We start from the raw sequence: 22,105 nt of genomic DNA on the forward strand, positions 1-22,105 counted from the left end.
TCTCCTCCCTCCCCACACCACCCCCCTCACCTTTCAACATCTTCACGGCCACAGTGACTGCTTCCTTGGGCTTCTCCTTGTCAATTCCCACTGCTTCAGCCATGACCACTTGCCCAAAGCAACCTTCTCCCAGGGGTTTGCCCAGCGTCAGCCTGAATGTGTAAAGGGAGGATTAGTACACGGCATCTGGTACAGCGAGGGAAATTCCAGAACTCAATATAAAAATCTTTCAGCAGCTTACAAAAGCATGGAGCATTTATCATATGGAACTAATGAGACCTGGGGAACACACGCGCTTGAGTATTTTCTTAGTGACGCTTTAGGGAATGTCAGTGACTGCTGGAACAACTATTGAATGTCACATTTGTATTCTTGATTTATTTTCTTTAAGGAAGGTATCCTTGCGAGTCAGGTGGTCAGCTTTCCTAAGTGCTAATGAGGAGAAGCTTTGATCTTGAGCCCATCGAATATGTGTAATTTAGAATGTCTCAAAGAAAACCGTTAAACCTGTTATTATTTTTTTTTTTTTTTGTCTCTGTGAAGTGATGTCTTTAAAAATCACTATTATTTAAATACCAGTGGATTTTATGGTCACATTCTGGGCCAAGTTACAAGATATGAATCTTAAACGCATTTCAAGGAATCTCTGTTTTTTCATTAAAGGAAAAAGAAAACTCTAGAGAAGGGGGATTTTTCTGACATATTAGTTTAGAAATCCTTATGACTACCCAAAATTAATAATGAAGAAAATCCAAAGTGAACACAACAAACTAAATTTCTAAGGTCAGAAGTGCTACATGCATCATGCTAATAGCCATATAGACTCCTTGGACATTGCAAAAACCAACAGAATGGAAGAGACTTTGGAATACTTACAAATGTGGGTTTTTCATTTAAGTATAACACAGCAAAGTACTGAACTGCCACTAGTAAGCAGTATTTTTGCTAAGTACGCAATGGTTTGAAAAAGTTAAAGCCAAGACCAAGGGTAGCGTGTGCTATGCTGAGGTCATTCCCTTCCTACCCTGAGCTAAAATTAAATTTAATATCTTGGCAGAAAATAAACATTTGCATTGGAAAAATGGCTAATTTATGTCCTATTGCCCTGCTACTACAAACATAACAATCCTTTCTTTGTACAACGTCTGCCTCCAATCTAATAAACTGCTTCTAAATAGCCTTCATTCATTGGAAATCTGCTCCACCTATGGTTGTGCTAAACACTATTCTGAAATGCTTAGCACTCAGATTTGCCGCACTCAGGGTACTCTGGGGGGAGCTACAGACAGGCTCCCACTGTTGCCCGTGGTGTCACAAGTGGCAAAAGCTATGGCTTGAACCTGGGAGCTACGATTTCTTAAAATATGATCACAGCTCCCCGACTCAGTCCTATCTCCATAGGCATGTGCACAAGAACCCACCAACTTGTTTAGTCAAGCCCAGGCTCATGAGAAACACCCCCTTCTCACACTCCACAGGTGAAGAAATCATTCTTTGTTTTTTTCTGGTTCCTCACTGGTAAGAATGTAGTAAACAAATTCTGAATAAATGAACGAACAGCACACAAACAAACTGGAAATCACTTCCGTTAACAATCTAACAAAATGATACCAGTACAATAATTTGGTTCTAATTTATGGCGTATATTAATATCTCTAAATGAGCTGTTAGGAAACAAAACTGGTTGGAGTTGTGTGACTCAAAGTTACAAGTGCCATGTAAGCTACCTCTCCTTCCAAAGAAAGGCTCCTCATCACATCCAATCTCTGGAAAAGCTTATCTTTGTATTTCCAAATCTGTGCACGAGTTCCTTCTCTAGTCATTAGACACTTCTCCAACATAATCTCAAGAAGACAGAGCAAATGTCAAGACCAATAGGCTAGCTGTACATAAGCAAGTCAAAAGCTTATTCCAGTTGATTCAATGCAGATGTAGTCAGCAATTTCTACCTTCCATTACTCTCAAGCTGTTTAGACTCTAACCACTACAAGAGAGACCCTGGAAATGAGCCGACAGCCCTTCAATGACCATCATATTCATTTCAGAAGGTAGACTTGGGGGCTGGCCGGCGGGAAGATGGAGGGCTGGTAGCCCAAGATCTGTCCACTGGCTGGATGCCCATCTTGCTGAGATTTGAATTTCAGATCTTACTGGTTATGAAGGGAAATTCACAGGAGCCAAGAATTGTGCTCAGTCTTGGTAGGTTTGTACTATGACCTTCATTTTATAGAAATGAAGCTCAAAAAGAATCAGGCAACTCATACAGGGTTTCCCAGCCACTGACTGGCAGAGCCAGGATTCAAATCCAGCCCAAGAGAATCCAAAGTCCATGAACTTGATGCCAGACCAAGAAATATACAGCTCTCAACAATGCTTTCACCAGAGCCCAGGTGGCCAACTTGGACTGATCTTATTGGAACACCTCTATATCACCCAATAAGGAAAATATTATGGACCATAAGAAATTCAATGGCAGGTGCCATATTTGAAGATTTACAGCCAAATATTATATTAATAACTAGTAAAAACAGCACTGTTGGGTGAAGATTCTTAAGGCAATTTATATTCTATATCTAATCCCTCTAAAGAAATGAACCATAGGACAGTCATGAACCAGAAGTTAGAACGTCAATTCTGTTTTATAAATGGGATAATCCCACTCATATTCCATTTGACTGGATCTAAATTATCTAGAAAGTAAAAAAAAAAAAGAAAAGAAAAAAATGCTAACAAGGTACCATTTTGTTTGCTGACCAGCCATGGCTTAGTAGCTCTGCTTTAAAAGAACTATTAAAAAAGAGCCCATGACAGAATCAGTTCTTTATTTTTCCTGGAGTTGATTATTTAAAAATATAATCTTACCCATTCTTGTTGATGTCATCACAACAAGACTTTGGCAATTAAGCATCATAAACAGAAAACGTCAACCCAATGTCCCCATTTATACTTAAGTCTTCATTGGGAGAAAAGTCTTCATTGGGAGAAGTGTCCCCACTCAAGTACTCACTTATCTCTTGGAAACTCCCATTTGGGATCTTCTGGCAGCTCGTACTCGGAGACCCCCGCCAGCATGGGGGTGTCTGCAGTTGAAGAGAGGCGAGTTGTAATCCTCACCAACGGGGTATTGGAGTTCATGGAGGAGCTGGACTCAGCAGAAACCTGGATACAAAATGCAAAGACACAGATGTAATCCTGGCTCCACCTGAGAAGACTGGGAGCCAGCCAGAGCCCAGCCACTGGTCAGCTCTTAGAAAGCAAGGGGAGGGTGGGTTGGCCAAAGTCATGAATTTAGGACCAAACATTTAGGAGCTGGATTCCAACTCCTCGGTCCTCCTATCCAGGCAGTATGTGCTAGATTTCATCCAACTTGTATGTTCCTAAAACCAGACATCCAAACAACATTTTTTAGACATTGCTTGATTAAAAAAAAAAAAAAAAAAGTCTTGTTTCTGCCCTAAACAGTCAACATATCATCTGAGAACACAGAGCTAGACCCCCACAGGCTTCATTCTTGCCTTTTTGCCTGGGCTTGTATCAGAGCCCCAGATTAGCAATCTCCTCCTGGCATACCAGCTCAGATGGTGAATCAATGCTACGCTTATGAAATTCCACAAAAGCTTCTGGAAAATCGGCTCTTCAATCAGCTCTATCTTTTGAAATGTAAAGGCGAATATGTCAAGGATCTAGCTCTAGAATTTGAATGGGAAAAGCATTCTGGCAGCAACAAGTGCCTTTATTCAAGGGTAACCAGAGACCCAGGCACTGCGGACCACTGTCTACTTCTCCCCCATTCCTTTTGGGAACTAGTTGATGACCAGGTCAACTTTGGTTTCAGAAACTAGTGAACAAAGAGTGAGGGAAAGAAAAATACCTCTTTATTCACAATCTTGTGGGAAAGCTCCCCTCCCCATCCCCAACGCCCCCAGCAGCCTACAAGGCTTTACAGAGTTTTCTCAGTTTACGCTCATTCATTATAGTCTGCATTTGAAAAAATAGCTATTTCTTAAATATATCATCTTCTCTGTGCTGGTTTCTGTAAAGGAAAGTACCATTACGGGCTGCCTGACCATCACCTTATTCTAAACCATGAACAAGACCGGCCCAAGAGAACTGGAATCGGGTTTGACGTGACCCCTCAAACATGGCTCTGTCCCCTACATGACTCTCACACCAACCCTTCTCCCCAGCAGTGCTTACAAACATTTTTAAAATCAAGATGGCAAGGACCAAGATGAACAAATTTAATGAGGATGAACTTTCAAGGCGGAGCCTGGACCATTCCCACAGGGAACCGGAAGATTGCTCTGGGAACGTCCTACTTAAAAAACCTTGACTCTCTCCTTAAACCCAGACTGCCCTTAAAAAGCAGGTAGGAAACCTGAGATATCCAAGAATAGATTGGGGGCGGGGGGGAGATCATTTCAGGAACAGGAAGCTGGTATTAATATTACTTATAATATCAAGAAGAAGGTAATTTTTAACATAGAATTTCTATCATCTTTTAAAATGTACATGAAAACATTTCTGAGCCTTCTGAGCAGTCTTTTGTCAAAGGGAATCATGCTGAAATTTTATTATGTAGACTCTATGATCAATGCTTACTCACTATGAGCATAGTAAACACATATATATATATTTATGTGTGTATTTAATGATATATATACATATATATATTTTAAAGGAAGTTAGCGGTCATTAGTTTTGGAGCTAAGAGGGGCCTCATGGACAGATAAAGTTCTAAGAGGCTTTACACCTAAGTGTCTGGGCCACAGAAGCAAAGAGCAGAAGCAAAAAGACAAAAAGGTAAAAAAAAAAAAAGACAAAGGTAAACATGAAAAGCCTGCAGAATCCACCTCCGCAATACGCTGACCTCAGCTGCAGGGCCCACCAGTAACACCATCTCCACAGCCTCCACTGACCCCATATATGTCTTGAGCTCCATCTGCAGAGAAAGACTCAGAGAGATTTCAAGGAACAGGTTTGGCTAAAAACACTTTCCCGAATCCTAACGCCCTGCATCAGGTCATGAGCTATGGATGCCAAAGGAGATGGGTGTTCACAGACGAAAAGGATTCCCACATGAAGAAGCACAAATCACCACTCATCACGGTGGGAACCCGGCTTGAAGGTCACAGGCCAGAAGACTGGGAACAGCAGTCAGAGTCAGTCTGGCAATGAGACAGGACAGGCCCCAACCGGACGAGGTCTGGCAGAGTCCACAGCCAGAACACCCTCTCCAAGGCCAGTAGCGTAGCCCTGCTCGCTGGACCTCAGGGATCCTAGAACCCCTGTGCAGAGTGTGCAGGGAACTTGGAGACGGAGAAACCCCTGGGGTGGTGATGGGGGGAGCGGCTCTGGGTGAGGAGGCCCGTCCCGCCTTCTCTGGTATTGGTGAGGTTTCCAGGACACGGTGAGTGGGAGCCGCCTTCCCACAGGAGGTGAGAGGACATGGGCACTGAAAAAAGTCTCAGGAAGGATCTGTGAAGAGCCTGAGCCCTGGTCACCTCTGTGGAGACGGGTTAGAAGTTGAGCAGGGAGGGGGTGGAATATATCTTATTCCAGAACCTTCTAAAGCATTTGCATTTGATTACCATGCATATGTATCTCTTTTACATTCTAGAAAAACAAAGAACTTTTCCTTAATGACAAAAATATTTTTAAGAATGAGAAGGATCTGGGCTGAGGCATGTCATGGGCAGAAGTCGGGGGCATGGAAAATGGGGCATAGTCTTGAAATATACTGATGTCTAAAATGAGTCAAAAACGACGAGATCTTGGCTCTCATCTCTTCTCTGGGCTACAGGCTGGGTGTTGGGGCATCTCTGCATCCTTCCAGGTGGGTCCCCAGTGACTCCCCCAGCCTAGCTGGCGCCCTTCCCCTGCGAACTGTTTACAATGTGGGACCCTGAGTGGGGATAGGGGCAGTCCCACCTGGACCAAGTGCCCCACTGTGAGCTGTAGGGTCCCTATTCGAACACTAACTGTGAGAGCTTCAGCTAGTCACTTGACCTTCCTAAACTCGAGTCTCCTCGTCTGTTAAAAGGAGGCCAGAACAAGGAGATCCAACCAGGATCCAAGGAGACCCAACCAGTCCAAGGAGATCCACCCAGTCCATCCTCAAGGAAATCAGTCCTGAATATTCACTGGAAGAACTGATGCTGAAGCTGAAATTCCAATACTTTGGCTACCTGATGTGAAGAACTGACTCATTAGAAAAGACTCTGACACTGGGCAAGATTGAAGGTGGGAGGAGAAGGGGATGACAGAGGATGAGATGGTTGGATGGCATCACCGATTCAATGGACATGAGTTTGAGCAAGCTCCAGGAGTTGGTGAAGGACAGGGAAGCCTGGCATGCTGTAGTCCATGGGGTCACAAAGAGTCGGACATGTCTGAGCGACTGAACTGAACTGAGAACAGTTCCCATGAATTACTGTGAGGGTAAAATGAGGTCATACCCACAAAGCGTTTAGCCTGGCACCTGCTAAGAGCTCAGTTTGCTACCAACACCACAATGGCTTCTCTTAGCATCTTCTCTTTTTTTGCCTGCACCCCAGTGGTATATGGGAACTTAGTTCCCTGACCAGGGACCGGACCCATGCCCCCTGTATTGGAAGGTGATATCTTAACCACTGGACCACCAGGGAGGTCCCTTAGCATCTTTTTAGAGTCATTTGCTGCTCAGATTCATGGGAGTTTATGAGGATCCCTCTCTCTGGGGAAGCCTGCAGACTTGCAGCCTAGCATTGTTCTGTGCGTGAGATGCTGTCTGTCAGACGGCATGCAGCAGGGAGAAAGCAATTCCACCGCATTAAGGGTAGGATTTGCCTTAATGGTTTGAAAGATGAGACCCTCTGCTCACAGCCAGGGTGGGTGCGTAGAGCTGGAGGGGTCCAGTGGGCAGAAGTGCAAGCCTCAGAAATTAAGGAGTCAGGGGACAGTCCCAGGGCAGGAGGAGAGCTGGAGAGTTAAGAAAGTCCTCATGACAAATAGGACTTAGTGGCTGCCTCAGAAAGAAAAACGAAGCATTCAGTCAGAAGTTAACTGCTCCGCGGCTAACCTGTGACCCCAGAGGAATCTTTGTACAAACCCGTGACAAGAGTTCACACCCATACACATTTTCCCCCACAGACAGAGTGGCTCCCACAAGGTTTTAATGCGAAAGCTTTGAAAATGGAAAACCTTCCCCAACCTTGTTGCTGTCACTAGGATGAAGGTTATGGAAACTTTGTTCAGATTAAGGGCAGAGGTTTAGATTCCATGGACAGATCTGGAAGATACTTCTGTTTAAAAAAAAAAAATACACAAAGAGAAAAAAAAGAAGAAAATGTCCCGAGTGGAAGAATCGACAGAATTCAATCCCTCTGTCTACGGAAGGTATATCATAATTTTACCTCCATGCATTTTACTATGCTTTTAAAATCCCCTCTGGGACTGTAAAACATGACTGGCTTTCTCTTCATTCCATCTTACTCCGAGTGCTAACGTGTTTGCAGGGCTGGCCCAATCCCTTGCAGGCAATTCCTCTGAGGAACACCGTGTTTCTAGAGCTTCTCTCTTCTGGACCACATTCTCTAAGGAATTCCACTGAATTTCACTTCTGAATCCTGCTTCTGCAACACAGGTAATCACTCTTTTTTTGGGGGGGGGGGGGTGGGAACAAAATCAAAACCTTCCCTCTCAGATATGCTCCTCCAGTTCCAGGTTTCCTTTTCCTCTGATTTTAAAAGATCCCATTGATAGTGATCACTGAGTTACTTAAAACAATAAACACTAACACTCTAAAATAAGCTGTTTCCCCACTCCCAAATCCTGCAGGCCCTTTTCCATCATGTTTTGCCACAGTCTCCACTCAGCTTCCTCTCTCTCCGGAATCTCTTTACCATAAATTCCTCGTGCCATAAATCAAGCTCTTAACCAAATGTGTTTTTTCTCCTATTTCCACAGCACATAAAGGAGATTAGGTAAGGAAGCAGGGTTTTTTTTTTTTCTTTTCTTTTTAAAGGGCCACCAAGACATTGTGTTGTCCTTTGATACTAGATTTGATTCATCAATGAGAGGGGGGCCTGCAGAGAACAGGGCAGGCAGAGGTATAGATGCCAGGAGGAGGAGGACTCACACATGGACCACAGCCAGCCAGAGAAACCCTCTGACGCTCAGTCCAGGGATCCACATTCTCAAACCAGAGCACGAGGCCCCAGAGCTAACACAGTGATGCTGTAAGCGCCGCCTATCACTCCCCAACAGGAAACAAAGTGCCTTCACCACCTAGAGCTGGTGAATGAGATAAAGGGTCAAGGGATGGGGGGAGGGGAGGATTTGTTTTCCTTCCATGACAAATTTTAGGTAAACAGGCAGGGGAGCTAATGTGACACTTACTTTCCTCCTTTAGTAAGTCTCTGCCTCCCCAAACCTCTCCCCAGAGAAACCCTATCAAACCCCGACCGGTCTCATCAGCCCAAACCCAGGTCTGATCTTAGCTGAACTTCGTGTCTTCTGGAAGCTGAGAGGAGAGAACAGCCAAGTGGGGGCCAGGTGCCCACATGCAAGGGCAAATTCCAGTTAAGCCATCCATGACCATCCAATTACCTACATGCTTGCTGGAACCAGCCAGTTCCATTAGACCACTTGAATGACCAAAATACAGAGAATGTTCCAAGATCATGCTGTTTAGCTGCTAGGCAGCAAATGCACTTCTAGATGTGGGCCTGCCCTTCACAGAATTCAATGGGTTTCATAACACGGCCCCCAGAACTGGCTCCCAAACCACACATGCCATCTTTGACCCATTCACGATGTCCCTGGGAATGTGTCCTTTGCCTCAAAGATACTGTTATAAAACATGACCTTGACTGACCTTGATTTTTCTCTGGTTTTTGATCTATCTGTACCAGTAATCAAGAGGGTGAAATTAAAGTCTGGGGAAAGAAAAAAAAAAAACAAAACCAAAAACCAACCCTGCTGCCCCGTCCTGAGATGCTGGTGGTGAGCCAGCATGAGGTGCATGCATGTGAGGGGTTATCTGCTGATGCAAGTGTATCTCCATCCCGCCCCATGGAAGAGTCTGGCTCTCAAAAAAGAACTGGATGTGCTCAGAGAAACCAACTCAACAAACCCAGCAATGCTGCCTACCTCCTGAACAAACAGCTCACTTCCTTTCACACCTCTCCCCGCCCCCACAGAACTAATGTGGGCAACACAGGAAAAGTACAGCCCACCCGGCAACTCATGGATGTGTCAGGAAGACTTCCCAATGGCCACACCGTGCACTAGCAGCCCTGGAGACCTGTACAAGAGCCAACAGGCTCAGGCAGACTACCCTCTCTGGGCTGGCTCTTGCTGGTCCCGTTGTCTGAGCCCCAGCTCAGAACACGGAAGGATCCCTGCCAAAGGAAATGGGGAGACGCCCTACACTACCCACCTCCCCCACCAAAAAGCTATTTCTCTTTCCCCAAACATCAGAATCTATAAAGAGCCTCAACAAACTCATGGTTACCAAGAAATGATCACAAGGAATTTCTTCTTTGGTACCAGAGAGAAATATTTTTGTGTCAAAACAAATAACAAACTTGTATGTTGGTCTTACACTGGTAAGTCCAGTACATATTAGTAAATGTCAACAAAAAAAATTCACAATAGGATAAAACAATTTTTTTAAAACCTGCTCTTGTTCTAAAAAGGGAGCAACGATGGATCTAGTGAGATGTGGTCTGTGCATATCTTGGGAGGGGCAAGGATCAGGGCCAAGAAGATGAAATTCCAGGCACATGCAGGACGGCAAGTGCCTAGGAAATACCGAGGAACAGTCCATCCCCAAGACATCTAATTACAGCTCACCTGTCGCCAGGTAAAGGCATGCCTGGCATCCCTGTGGTATGCTCTCTGTCATCATCGTATCTGCAGGCCTTTCTGGGGCTTTTCATTCCAGCCACAGTCCAATAACCCTCTTTTATCCAGGTATCTGATAAGCATTCTTCCACCAAAGGGGCCATGCTTATTATGGACGAACGGCTCTTTGTCAAGAATCAGTGGGTCCCACACGTGCAGCTGAGATGTGTCAACATCCCCCCAAATAAACGCCCAGAGATCTGTTTTTCCAGGGGACTGGTACCTGCCCACTTTCTACTGCTTCTCTTATACTATTTGACCCTACTGAAACACAAGGCCATTGCATCTCAAATGAAGGCCCCCAAATAACTTTGGAGCCATTGGCAAAGGCCACAGGCCATGTCTTTCATGAAACCTGTGTTAGACTAAGCACTCAGAAAATTAAGAAGAAAGGAGGGGCGGGAGGGATAAACAAGGAGAAAGAACTAGAATGCTGCCTTCAGTTACACACAGGGAAGGACAGGAAAAAGGACCAACTTAGACCGAGACGGACAATGAAGAAACACCAGTCAGCCAGAGAGAAATCAAGCACAAAGACCAGAGCTGAGTCAAGGGGATTTTAAAGGCATCTGCTTCTTCTATATTAAATAAAAAGAAGAGCACTATAACAGCTGCAGAAAAAAAAAAAGTATGATGAAATAATTACAGGACAATGGTCTAGCTACACCAAATTAAAGGTTTCTTCCAGAAGGTAGCATTTTTCCCTATTAGAAAAAAAAAAATAATAGAGATGGGAATACCACTCCCTCTTTCAAGTCCCTAGAGTCAGGATCTCAAGATGGTAGCTGTAAAAAATGGTCCTGAGGGTCGGGGAGGGGTGGCCACACCACCTGAAGGTCACTGAAGGTGCCATGTTGTAAGAGTCATCTTAAGACTGAACTCTCCCAGAATCAGGCAAGTGGCCTCATCATCAATTCCTGGCCCCAAGAAAGATATGCTCGGTCGCTTCAGTTGTGTCTGACTCTGCGACCCCATGGACTGTAGCCCACCAGGCTCCTCTGTCCATGGAATTCTGCAGGCAAGAACACTGGAATGGACTGCCATGCCCTCCTCCAGGGGATCTTCCCAACCCAGGGATCAAACCTGCATCTCCTGCATTGCAGGCAAATTCTTTACCAATGAGTCACCAGGGAAGCCCCGAGAAAGACAGTGTGCCACTTTAATAAAACAGCATTCTTGGAGGCAGGGGGAACCAATGACATCTTTCTCCCCTGCCTCACCCTGCTGCCACTCTTAAGACCATGTGGGCACTGCCCTACACTTGACACACTCCGAATGCTACCCTCAGCCTCCACTTTTTTTTTTTTTAGCCTCCATTTAGAAAGACCTGCTTGAAACATAGATTCAAAGAAGTCAACAAGGACCCATTCAGCCCAGAGTTCGGAGCTAGGCTGAGAACAGCCATATCTGTGCCAAAATCGCTGCTGACAAACTGGTTCCTAATGTTTCCTAATGCCTTGTCCAGAAAATATCATTGCCACCTGCAGTCCCAGGAGGGGTAAGGCTGGGATTAATCCAGAGTTTCTCAGAGTGCATTTCAGAATCATCTGAGGACTTACTTCAGATGCAGATTCCTGGTCCTCTTCAAAACCTACTCAACCAGAATCTCTGGGGCTACAAGTAAGGAATCTGCCATTTTAACAAGCATGCTGTACACACCGAGTTAGAGCCTGTGAGTTAGCCATTTTCCTTACTGTTTCAAAACTCATGTCTTTATTGGAACCAAGTACTAAATACTTTTGGAAACACTGCCTTCACACCTGCCTTCCCCTTCCATCTTTGTGAGCACTTCCAGCCCCACCAGCTTTGCCAGGCTTTGGTTTAAGGCAGAGGTGTTGGCTCCAACTTGTCCCATTTGCCCGAAGCAAAAGTAAACCCACCGGGAGGCACAGACGATCAAAAAGGAACCAACAAAACTGAGGTTAACAAGCTCGAGGGTAACAACAACTAGTCGCCTGTTCAACATACAAATCATTCTGCCACCAAATCCACAGTCACGTTCATGGAAACACCTAATCAGAACATATTATAGGCATATGTGTGTGTGCGTGCTCAGTCATGCGACCCCATGGACTGCAGCCTGCCAGGTTCCTCTGTCCGTGGGATTTTCCTGGCAAGAATACTGGAGTGGGTTGCCATTTCCTCCTCCGGGGAATCTTCCTGACTCAGGGATGGAACCTGCATCTCCTGCACTGCAGACAGATTCTGTACCACTGAGCCACTGGGGGGACTACAGAATTCTATTTTAATAATCAGAGGTAGATGCCAAATCCAGTTAAGACAGACCTCATGGGGTAGTAGTTCAGACACCTCCAGGTACAGGTTTCTGACCTTGACTTCAAAAAAAGTAAGTCCAAGAAAACCAGAATCCCTTCCTTTCCAACAGGCATCAGTCTATCGCCAAAAAAAGCATTCGATCACAGGGACAATGAGGGCTTATGCCACTGCACTTGAGTCCCACCAAACACACCAAGGTGTTACCTCTTGAGTTATTTCCAGTCCTGCAGATGAGCTCAGAGTCTGGCACCACTGGGCTTTCTCACCCTCAGAACTAGACTCAGCTGACCTCACCAATGCACCAGGACTTGACCTTCCAAGCTCCAGACACTGATTGGACAGACGCCCACTAAGAGACCAGTCAGAACCACCAGCACAGGGATGCTCCCAAAAATAGAAGCACAGAAGCAGAGGAAGAGACCCAAGAGCTGGCTGGGCTTGGGGAGTGGTAAAGTTCTTCAAACTCTTTATCTACTTTCTGTTACCTGTCTCCGCAGGGGGATGCGCTTGGTCAGCTTGTGCACAGCCGGCTGGCTGCTGAAGTCCGGCTTCTTGGTCGTGTTCCTCATCCGGCACAAGATGACCGTCACCACCATGCAGGCGATGAAGAACACCCCTATGCAGTAAATGGCTATTTCCAGGTAGTCTGGGGAAGCTGGGATCTCCTTTTCTCTTACAGGAGCTAGATTGCAGATCACAGGAGAGGAACAGATAAGCAGGCCACAGAGTTAGGAGACTGCACTGATGCTTCCTGGCATAACTACAGGAAATCAAAAAGCGACAATCATTCCCAAGGCAAGATGGGCCTCCCAACAGCTCAGCACTGCAGGAGGCATGGGCTCTGGGCCTGCCGTGCACCTCTTCTAAAAAGAAGTGAATAACTCTGGGCTCCTTGTTTTACCACTGGGGCCCAGGTGGTCTCTTATCACTACCTCAACGGACCTCCGGAATCCTGAGATCATGATGGATTGGCTGACACCAAGGTACGAGGGTCAGGTTACAAGGTCACATTCCGTTAAGACATTTGGGTAGGGTAGGATGGTCACCCACACCCACGACAAAAGGGCTGCCTTCTTCCTTGATGGTCTTGGATGCAAACCATTTAAAAATTTTAAAATATGAACGATGCCCACTTTTGTCTCTAAAGGAAGAATGCCTCTGTCTTATTTGGGTGAGCTCTTCCAAAGGAAGATGTGACCAAGTCATTTGCCCAGATGAACACAGTTTCAAAGCAAACAAAAAAATTATTCATCTACTGGGCTGGTTGGAAAAGGTTCCGATTTCTAAATATAGTCCAGTAGATTATTTAACTAAACAAATGCTTTTAATAATAAAGACTGAATTGGTTATAGTACAGAATCATTATGTCTATATAATAAAAAGTATGTAACATTCTTTAATAACCATTTAAATGTTTGTGTATCTGGTTATACACATGTCACAACTTTTAAAGAAAAAACAGAGATGATGTCACATGTGAGGGCACATAAAACTGCTTAAGTTAGAAACTCTTACACTAACTTCCAATAATCTGTTCCCTCCTTGGTCCTCAATGATCAATCAACAAGCAGTGTATTTCCAAATAGTACTTTTCTCAAACTGCATTCTTAATTAATGTGCTTGTACTGTCAGGCAAATCGGTTAAGAAGTGCCAGTCGGGCACTTGTAAAATGCAATACTGCAAGTAAAAGCAAGCTCAATACACGAGGCATCTCACTGTCGCAAAGCAAATACTCAGAGCGGATTCACAACAAAAGGAAAAAATGAATGCAATGGCATTATTTAAAGCTTATACATTTGAGTCAGAAAACTATTCGCAAGATAGTCAAAACTCTTAGCAGCACAGCACAAAATGAAATGATCAATTTATTTTTGCTAGATATAAAATAAGCATGCAGGTAGGCACCAAACTCTAAAAATAAGGAATTAATAACTGGAGTGGAACATTATGAGCTGGCAAACCATAGTCTATGCAGTTTCACAAAGGAAATGACAAAGAGACAGATGTATTAAAGAAGATAGTAGTTAAAACTTGACTAGGGTAGAGATGTCAGTTAAAAGATTTAGACAGCGGCAGTGTTTAGGCAAGAGGGCTTCAGTGATGTTGATTTCTCTGTAGGGTAGAAATAACATCAAGCCCAAGATGGCAAGAGCATGCTTTGCAGTAAAAGCCTAAGAGTCTGTTCCATTACATCATGCAGCAAGCCACCGATCCCCAAGTAGATAACACACTGCTTCTGAACACCCTACACACAGAGGTATTCCTGCCCAGGAGCCTCAACATACACCCATCTATTTACATCTCATTAAAAACAGGAAGTGGAACCAAAAAAAAATTTTTTTAATACATATGGGATTTTAACAAAATGGAATTTGAAATGAGAAAAATCACTTTGAATTTTACAGAGTGATTTCAACTTCTTCCTTAAAAGAAACCAAGATGGGTGAATTTACACATTGACTCAATAACTCATTAAAAACATAAGATCTCTCGGAGTTTGAAGGGTAAAATTTCACTTGATCATAAATAAATGTGCAGGAGGGATCTCATTGTAAGTGAATTTCCAAGGCAACTTTCTTATCCCAGGGGGGTAATTTTAAACATTTTGAAAAATTTTTATGTGAGGGGAAAAGGGGCCATTCCTGAGAACAGAAGCTGTGTTAATTTCATAGCAATCAACCAAGAAGAGGGAAAAAACCATGGAGAGAAAGAGCAGTATATACCTGGCAGAACTGTCAACCATGCAGAGTGAAAGGATATCCCAATAGAATTACCCGCCAAGCACGTATATTCCCCAGCATCCTCAAAAGTTACATTCCGAATATAGAGAACCTCAATTTCTTTGTCCGTGGTATTAACACCGGCGGCCTAGAAAACAAGGAAAGCAAGAGAAAAGGCTAGACGACACAGGAATGATTGTGGAGGGGGCCATGGAACCATGAGGCATTGTACCGGGACCTCCAGCGGGTACCGGCCACTGGAAGATTCCAATCGCAGCCCATCCACAAAGCCCACAACCAAGAGACACTGAGCAACATGGAGCAGCTCACCTCCACAGGCCCGTCACCACACCGGCTTCACCACCTAGACATACATGCATGCGATCAAAGGCATGGAAAAATCAACCCACAGAGATCCATTCTCTGGGTCTTTGCTTGCTTGCTTTGGATGGAGGAGTGATTTTCCAAAAGTAGGGCACCCAGAAGTCCAAGCTGGGTTCTGGTCCTGTTGGCTGCAGACTCCCACCTTGAAAAAAGGATGGCTCTGTCTAAATTGTTGTATTGCAAGACAGCACACCGCAGGTTAGTCCAAGTGGATACTTGGCATATCCTTCCAGGCCTGTGAGAACCACCAGGGTGGGGTTCTGTGTTGGTTACCAGGCTCTGGTTACTTTTACTCCTATACAACCACCTTGACATACATTGCATTGAAAGAAAATGGAAGAAAGCATGATATTGATAGCAAAAAAACTGGGCTCTTTTTTTTTCTTTTTGCAACAAAAACATTTGCATGTGAATCATGACAAATTGGTGGCTCAGACAGTAAAGAATCTGCCTGCAATGTAGGAGACCCGGGTTCGATCCCTGGGTTAGGAAGATCCCCTGGAGAAGGGAATGGCTAACCACTCCAGTATTCTTGCCTGGATAATTTCACAGAGGAGCCTGGTGGACTACAGTCCATGGTGTCACTAAGAGTCAGACATGACTGACTCATGTCACTTTCATATGAAAAACTGAGAAAAGCAATCTACTGTCTTTAATAGCCAGTCAGCAGTACATTTATTCATGGAGATAGAATATCCTTGAACTTGGGATAACAAGGTCAAGGACAGTATTCTGTATCAATTAGGTAACAGAGAAAATGGTGCTCTGTTGAACCAATGATATTGTGCCAATATTTCTCTAAAAATCTGTGGTTGGGGAGGTATCAAATTCTGCTGTTATGCAAATGCCACAAGCCAACAGGCACACCGGTGTGTGTCTGCAACAGTGCTGATGTGCAACAATGATGGGAGATGTGCAGCCTGGACAAGAAAAACCAGAAGGAACAACTTCAAAACTGGGTGGGGGGCGAAGGGCAATCTTCAAAAGAAATTAGAGCAAGCGCTTTGAACGCGTGTGGGTATTTTTCCATGGCTGCTGGCATCCTACCAGCTGCATCACGGAAGAAAGATTATGATGAATATACCAAGACCACAGAATCACCCTATAAGCTGCTTGCAATCTCCCAAAGCACCAGGTCTTTTCAGCTTCTATATCCAGCCTTCTTTAAAAAAAAAAAAAAAAAAAAAAAAAACCCAAACAAAAACGTTGTTACCTTGCTGTTTTGGCAGGACAGTGAGCCAGGCAGACTGGTTGGCCTGCCCTATATAATTGGAGACCTTACAAATATACTCCCCAGCATCCGCCTCAGTCACATTGAACAGAGCCAACACTTCTGCATTGGAACTATTTATCCCCGAGTGCTGGAATAGACACAGGAGAACAATATAACGGCCAACCCGGAAGGACTTCACAAGGTCCCACCACCAACACACCACCAAAAAACCACCTCCATCTCATCTAAACAGCAGCATCAAAAGGCTGTGGGTTTAGAAGGAAGAAAAATAAGTCAACTGGTGGACAGTGGAAGTGACCCAGTGGAGAGGGGAGAGAGGGTGTGATCAATTCCCTTGAAGAAAGGGCCTGCAGTTCCCCAAGCTGAGCATCTCTTTCCAGCTTTTTGGATCCTGGGTGTTTGTAGCTGGAGAGCACACTTTGGTGATTTAATGTTTTGAGTTAAGCTACCTATGGTTCTACTGGAAGACTGTTCTTCTTAAGGACATTCTCTATGAGCAACTCAATGTGGGAGATGTATCAGGCAGTGTGCTCAGAAGTATTTGTGCAGACTCAGCTACCGGTTGCTATCACCATCTTGAAGAACAAGACAGATCTAAAAAATAAAGAGGCTGGTGCTATTAAAACTGGGTCTTGCAAGGAACCAAAGAAAAACTCCATGGGGAAAGGTTTCCTTGTTCTACATTTCACGTGTGCAGAAATACCTTCTCAAGTTTATCATCTAAACCACGTGTGAAAGAACTTCAAAGGTTACGGGATTTCTTTTAAAAGGAAAATCTAAATTGTTTCTAAAAGGTGGCTACTAAAATCTGATCCTAACATCATATTAAGAAAAAACAACGTCAGTGGAACAATAAACGTTGCTACAACACCTAGAGTTTATAACGCTCTTTCCAGCTACTCCAATCCATTGATCTGCACAGCGCCCTGTGGGGGAGATATTATCACGATCCCCACTTTTATAGATGTGCAGCTAAGCCTAAACATCTCATCTAAGATCTCTGGGCTGATAAACAGCTCAACTATTCTGACTCCAACTTTAGTAGTCCTCCCACTGCCCCATGGCTCCCTTCTGAGATTTTATTAGCAAGCCTAATGATCTGCTAATTCTCAAACACACTCTGTGCTGAACACATACAAGAGTCATCTTCTCTCAAACTCAAAAGGAAATCAATGAACCTGTGGCCAAACTCATCAGGGGAAGCCCAGTCGTGGGTATCTTTGGATTCAGAACTTGCTCACCTTCAGAACCTTGAGATAGGGCAGCCCGTCGGGCCCATATTTACTGCCGTTCTTTTCCACGTGCTTGATCCACTGGATATGGGGCTGGGCATCGCTGTACACTTTGCAGACGAACTCCACATCGCCTCCAACCACAGTGGAGGCATTTGCTGGCAGCCCGGCTTGGAGGATGGGCCGGTGTGGTGATCGCTCTGGTGGAGACACAGAAGGAAGGGGGAGCGGGGACGGGACATGGAGAGATGAACAAATAAGTCGTGTTGTCCAGAAGGCTGCTAGTGAACTCAAGCCAAAAAGGCCTTGAGTCTGCTGGCTGACTCTTTTGAAATAACACCACGGCCCGATGCATAACAAAAAACGACTTCAAAGGAGACGACTGGAGCGCGACCCTTGTAAAAAGAGTACTTATTTAGAGAGCTGAGAAAAGAACTTACTACATTCTCAAGTCATTGTTGTCCATGGCCACCTAATGAACAGGAATAAGATTTTATTTTGAGGATCTAAAAGACAAATGGTGAGGGAAAGAGTGCCTCTTCACTTATTCCATTTGGGACCATTTCAGAAACTCACCTTGATCATCAGCTTAACATCTCAGGGACTAACTTTTGAGGTCACCCTGAATTCCAAAATGGCATCTATAGGCAGTGTCTCCCCACACCTTTCTAAGATGCTCTGGGGCAGATTTACAGCCCTTGTTTTGAAAAGAAAATAAACTAAAATCTAAAGCCCAAAGTAACGAACAACTGGTTTCATCCCTTTGCTGTGGAATTCACTCCATTTGGTCATTCTTTGTCCCACGCCCCATTCACCTCCCTGTAAGAACTCCGGGTCACTGTGCGTCCCATGCTAGACACACAGGCAGACGTTCCTCAGCTTACTCAGATGTGGAACCAAAAGAAACACAAAGCAACGCTGGTTCACAAATCCTGGCACCATCTCAGACCGTCTTAAAGGAGGCCCCACAGTGGGTAAGCCAGCAATTACTTTCCACCCTCGCTTGTCTGCATCTCTCTAGGGAAACTTTCCAGTTCAGGGGTGGTCTTTGCAGAAACCCTGCAGAGGCAACTGCATCAAGATGCAGGAACAACTACATAGGGTTCCTCAAGAATCAAGTAACAGACCAGCCTGCTGCATGATCTTGTCTACAAAGATAGTCCACAGAATCACAAATGGACCAGAGCCTCCCTACACAGCAGCTCGGTCAAGAGTCACACACAGAAAGAGAGTCCATGCACCAATATTACCCCATGCCCACCTACCTGCACGTACCTGCTCCTGTCTCCCTCCCCACACTGTGGGTACCGCTGCCTTTAACCTCCAGCCTAAAACATCACCAAGGGAAATGAGGACATCCCAACCAGCCCCATAAACCGAAGATGTCTCCACACCACGCCTGAGCATCCTTAAGCATCGCACTGGAAACAGCAAATTAGAACGACAGCTATCTAAGCCTTTCTATATTGGGGCTTTCAGATTAAAATGTCATTTAGTGGAATTTGTTGGACAGGAGCCAGACCATGTGCAAATTGATTTTACTGCGTAAGCCTGTGGCTGGCCTCTAAAAACTTAAAAAAAACGAAAAGAAAAAGTGCCAGCAGTTACTCTTTAGCACATTTCATTCTAGAATCTTCCATCACTTCACAAACACCTTTATTTTTGCATTAAAAAGACAGGGTTGCAGAGCCCAAAGAAGGCATTCATTTGCCATGGTTTCACCCACATGGGCAAAGCAAAGAGCCCGGAAGTCGAGGCTCCTAGTCGTGGGGTCAGAAAATCTCAAAGCTGGAATCCTTTCAAGCATCACTAGAAACACTCACTGCTTGGCTAAGATGCCATCCCAGTGATGGGCCACTGTGAGCCTCCTGGTCAGGCCTGGTGGCCAGGTAGATGCAGCAAGGACCTGCCAGAGGCCAGCAGGGACAGCGCTCTGGTTCAACCCCAGCTTACCCCATGCACGTGAAAAGAAGAGAGTTAAGTCCACACACACTCTCCCCACCAGGCCTCCTCCTAAGAGACTTAACAGCCCAAGGGGCACTGGTCCCGCGGGCTGGACACTGCCGGCCAAGCTCACAAAACAGGCTCCTTTGCACCTATCAAATACTGAAGCACTTTACTCCTTCCCACACAGAAGTGAATGTTAGGTATCAGTTCCTTCTCTGGCTCAGTTTTCCAGTTTTGCATGCGTGTGTTTGCGTGTTCAAAAGATAAATATTTACAGTGGACCTAAATATTTATTCTTAGAAACAAAGGTACTATAAAATCTTAAATGTCATAAGCCAGATCAACTGAATTTCAAACCAAGTCCCCTTTCTTCAACATGCTTGTTTCTCATAAATCGTTTCACAAGCAAACATTGTGCATGTAATACCAAATAATGATGCTGTGAACAATGAGGGCTTTCATACGGCACCGCAGCCCTGGTCTGCGCCAGGCTTCAGCAGAGAACTTCATCACTGGGGCAACACTGGCAGGGCCCACGATGGAGCTGCAGTCTTGTTTTACTTGTGGTCAACGTGCTGCTGTGCTCCAGTTATTAAGTTATTCCACTGCTATCTGGACTATGTTCACCCAAAAAAAGAAAAAAAAAAAAAAAAAAGCACCATCTTTGCAATGGTTTCATGTTATTGCATTTGCAAATTACAGCATACCAAATGTTACCGCTTACAGTGGTGAATTCATCCTTTCAAATTTTCTCACCTTATACAAAATAACCTCTGAGCCACCCCCTCTCCCCCTCGGCCCTTTCTCACTTTAGGTACAAACACTGCAAGCTGGATCGCTCTGTAATCGAAACCTTACACCGCCTTCCAAAACTTATTACAGCTGCCTTCAGTATAAAATGAAACCTTAGAGAATGTTATTTAAAATGTTTTTAAAAAGTCAGTAGGCCTCATGTTTCGTTTCTCCACATCAGGCTTTGATTTCCTTTGCAACCTTATTCTCTGCCCTTAAACAAGTCGGAGAACGAGGCCTGAAGCATCTTGGAAGAGATCCCAGGATGCCAGGCTCTGCCAAGAACGGCGTTCCCCTTTCTCAGATTCTTCAGCAACCACTCTTCCCTGTGTCCATCAGACCCCCAAGAACGGGGATCACCAGTGAGAGGATGACAGCGCCAGACTCCCGTTCTAACTTCTGAAAAACTGAGGTGAACGCAGGGTGCAGATGGCCGGCAGGAGAGTAGGCTGGGGGGCAGCCCCCAGGAAGCGGGCAGTCCCTCCGAGGCCCAGGCCAGCAGGCACTGGGAAAGCGAGACAGGGCCAGGGCCAGGACAGTGGGCATGAAGCCCCTCCAAGAGCGAACGTGCTCTCCTCAGCCCTAGGGGTACTCCAATGCCCTTGGGTCTGCAACTTTTGGGGGCAGCAAGCTGATATGAAAAGAATTTGTTGTTGCACAGTTGCTAAATCGTGTCCGACTCTTTGCAACCCCATGGACTGTGTGGTCCGCCAGGCTCCTCTGTCCATGGGATTTCCCAGGCAAGATAGTGGAGTGGGTTGCCATTTCCTCCTCCCGGGGATCTGCCTGGACCAGGGATCGAACCCACGTGTCCTGCATTGGCAGGCAGAATTCTTTACCACCAAGCCACCAGGGAAGCCCATAAAAAGAATCAGTCGATGAATTATCTCTGGATGAGAGAATAAAACCCAGAGCTGGCCCATCTCCTGTTCTTCTGTAATCACAGAAGTCATATCTCCTCTACCAGGAAGGATTTCCTTTTAGGCAAGGGGTCTCTCACAGCATGTTTAACGCTCAGATATTATAGAAACCAGATTTTGCTCTTTATAAGGGGAGCAATATCCATGTACAGAAAAGCCAACAGGCATCTCATATCTGTGTTTTTACTGAAATGTTTAAAAATACATATTCTGAGTTCAGCAGGTTGCTGATGCACAGTGCATGGGCCGCAAAGAAGATGAGCACCCTTACAGTAGAGATCCTGAGGTCCCTATGTAAGCTCCAAATTTAGACAGAACGGAAGGCAGTCCAAAGGGTGCGGCTGCGGCCGATGGGACAGTTGGCTGCCTTGCTGGAATGAGGTTCCACCAAATAAACGTGTAGTAAGCACAGCCTGGAGTGCTTTAAAAAACACATTCTCTCCCCCGTATTCTCCCTTTGTCAAGTATGCCAAAAGAGTCGACTTTACCAAAGCAGAAGGCCCAGATGCTAAGAGTCTAAATTCTGAGACAGGCTCTCTCAAATCCTACTCTGGAGCTGGGACCAGGGTTGCAGGAAGAAAACAGCCTGTTTCATTCCAAGGGGTAATTATTGAGAAGGAGAGAGAGAAAATACCTGAGTGACAAAGAATAAATCTTTGTTAATTGACCATTTGAAACTTTATAACATGCCCGTCCCTCCTCTGGACATA

The 22,105-nt window shown here is 45.1% G+C and overlaps 1 protein-coding gene across 11 annotated transcripts in view; it reads right to left on the bottom strand.

Moving 5' to 3' along the window:
- The window catches only part of FGFR2 (fibroblast growth factor receptor 2), a 108,346-nt gene that overhangs the window by 20,675 nt on the left and 65,566 nt on the right, over window positions 1-22,105 (bottom strand). For 8 of the 11 annotated variants that reach the window (XM_055559914.1, XM_055559912.1, XM_055559905.1 and 5 more), the window contains 5 exons: window positions 17,746-17,936; window positions 16,484-16,631; window positions 12,651-12,847; window positions 3,008-3,159; window positions 31-152 (listed from right to left, as the gene is read on the bottom strand). In XM_055559914.1, coding sequence (XP_055415889.1) covers window positions 31-152; window positions 3,008-3,159; window positions 12,651-12,847; window positions 16,484-16,631; window positions 17,746-17,936 — 810 coding nt within the window. Of the gene's footprint in view, window positions 1-30; window positions 153-3,007; window positions 3,160-12,650; window positions 12,848-14,889; window positions 15,035-16,483; window positions 16,632-17,745; window positions 17,937-22,105 lie in introns of all 11 variants that reach the window. The other 3 variants (XM_055559915.1, XM_055559913.1, XM_055559910.1) reach the window with 1 other exon arrangement.

Source organism: Bubalus kerabau, chromosome 22 (assembly GCF_029407905.1).
Source record: "Bubalus kerabau isolate K-KA32 ecotype Philippines breed swamp buffalo chromosome 22, PCC_UOA_SB_1v2, whole genome shotgun sequence".
In the NCBI taxonomy this organism is placed as follows: domain Eukaryota; kingdom Metazoa; phylum Chordata; class Mammalia; order Artiodactyla; family Bovidae; genus Bubalus; species Bubalus kerabau.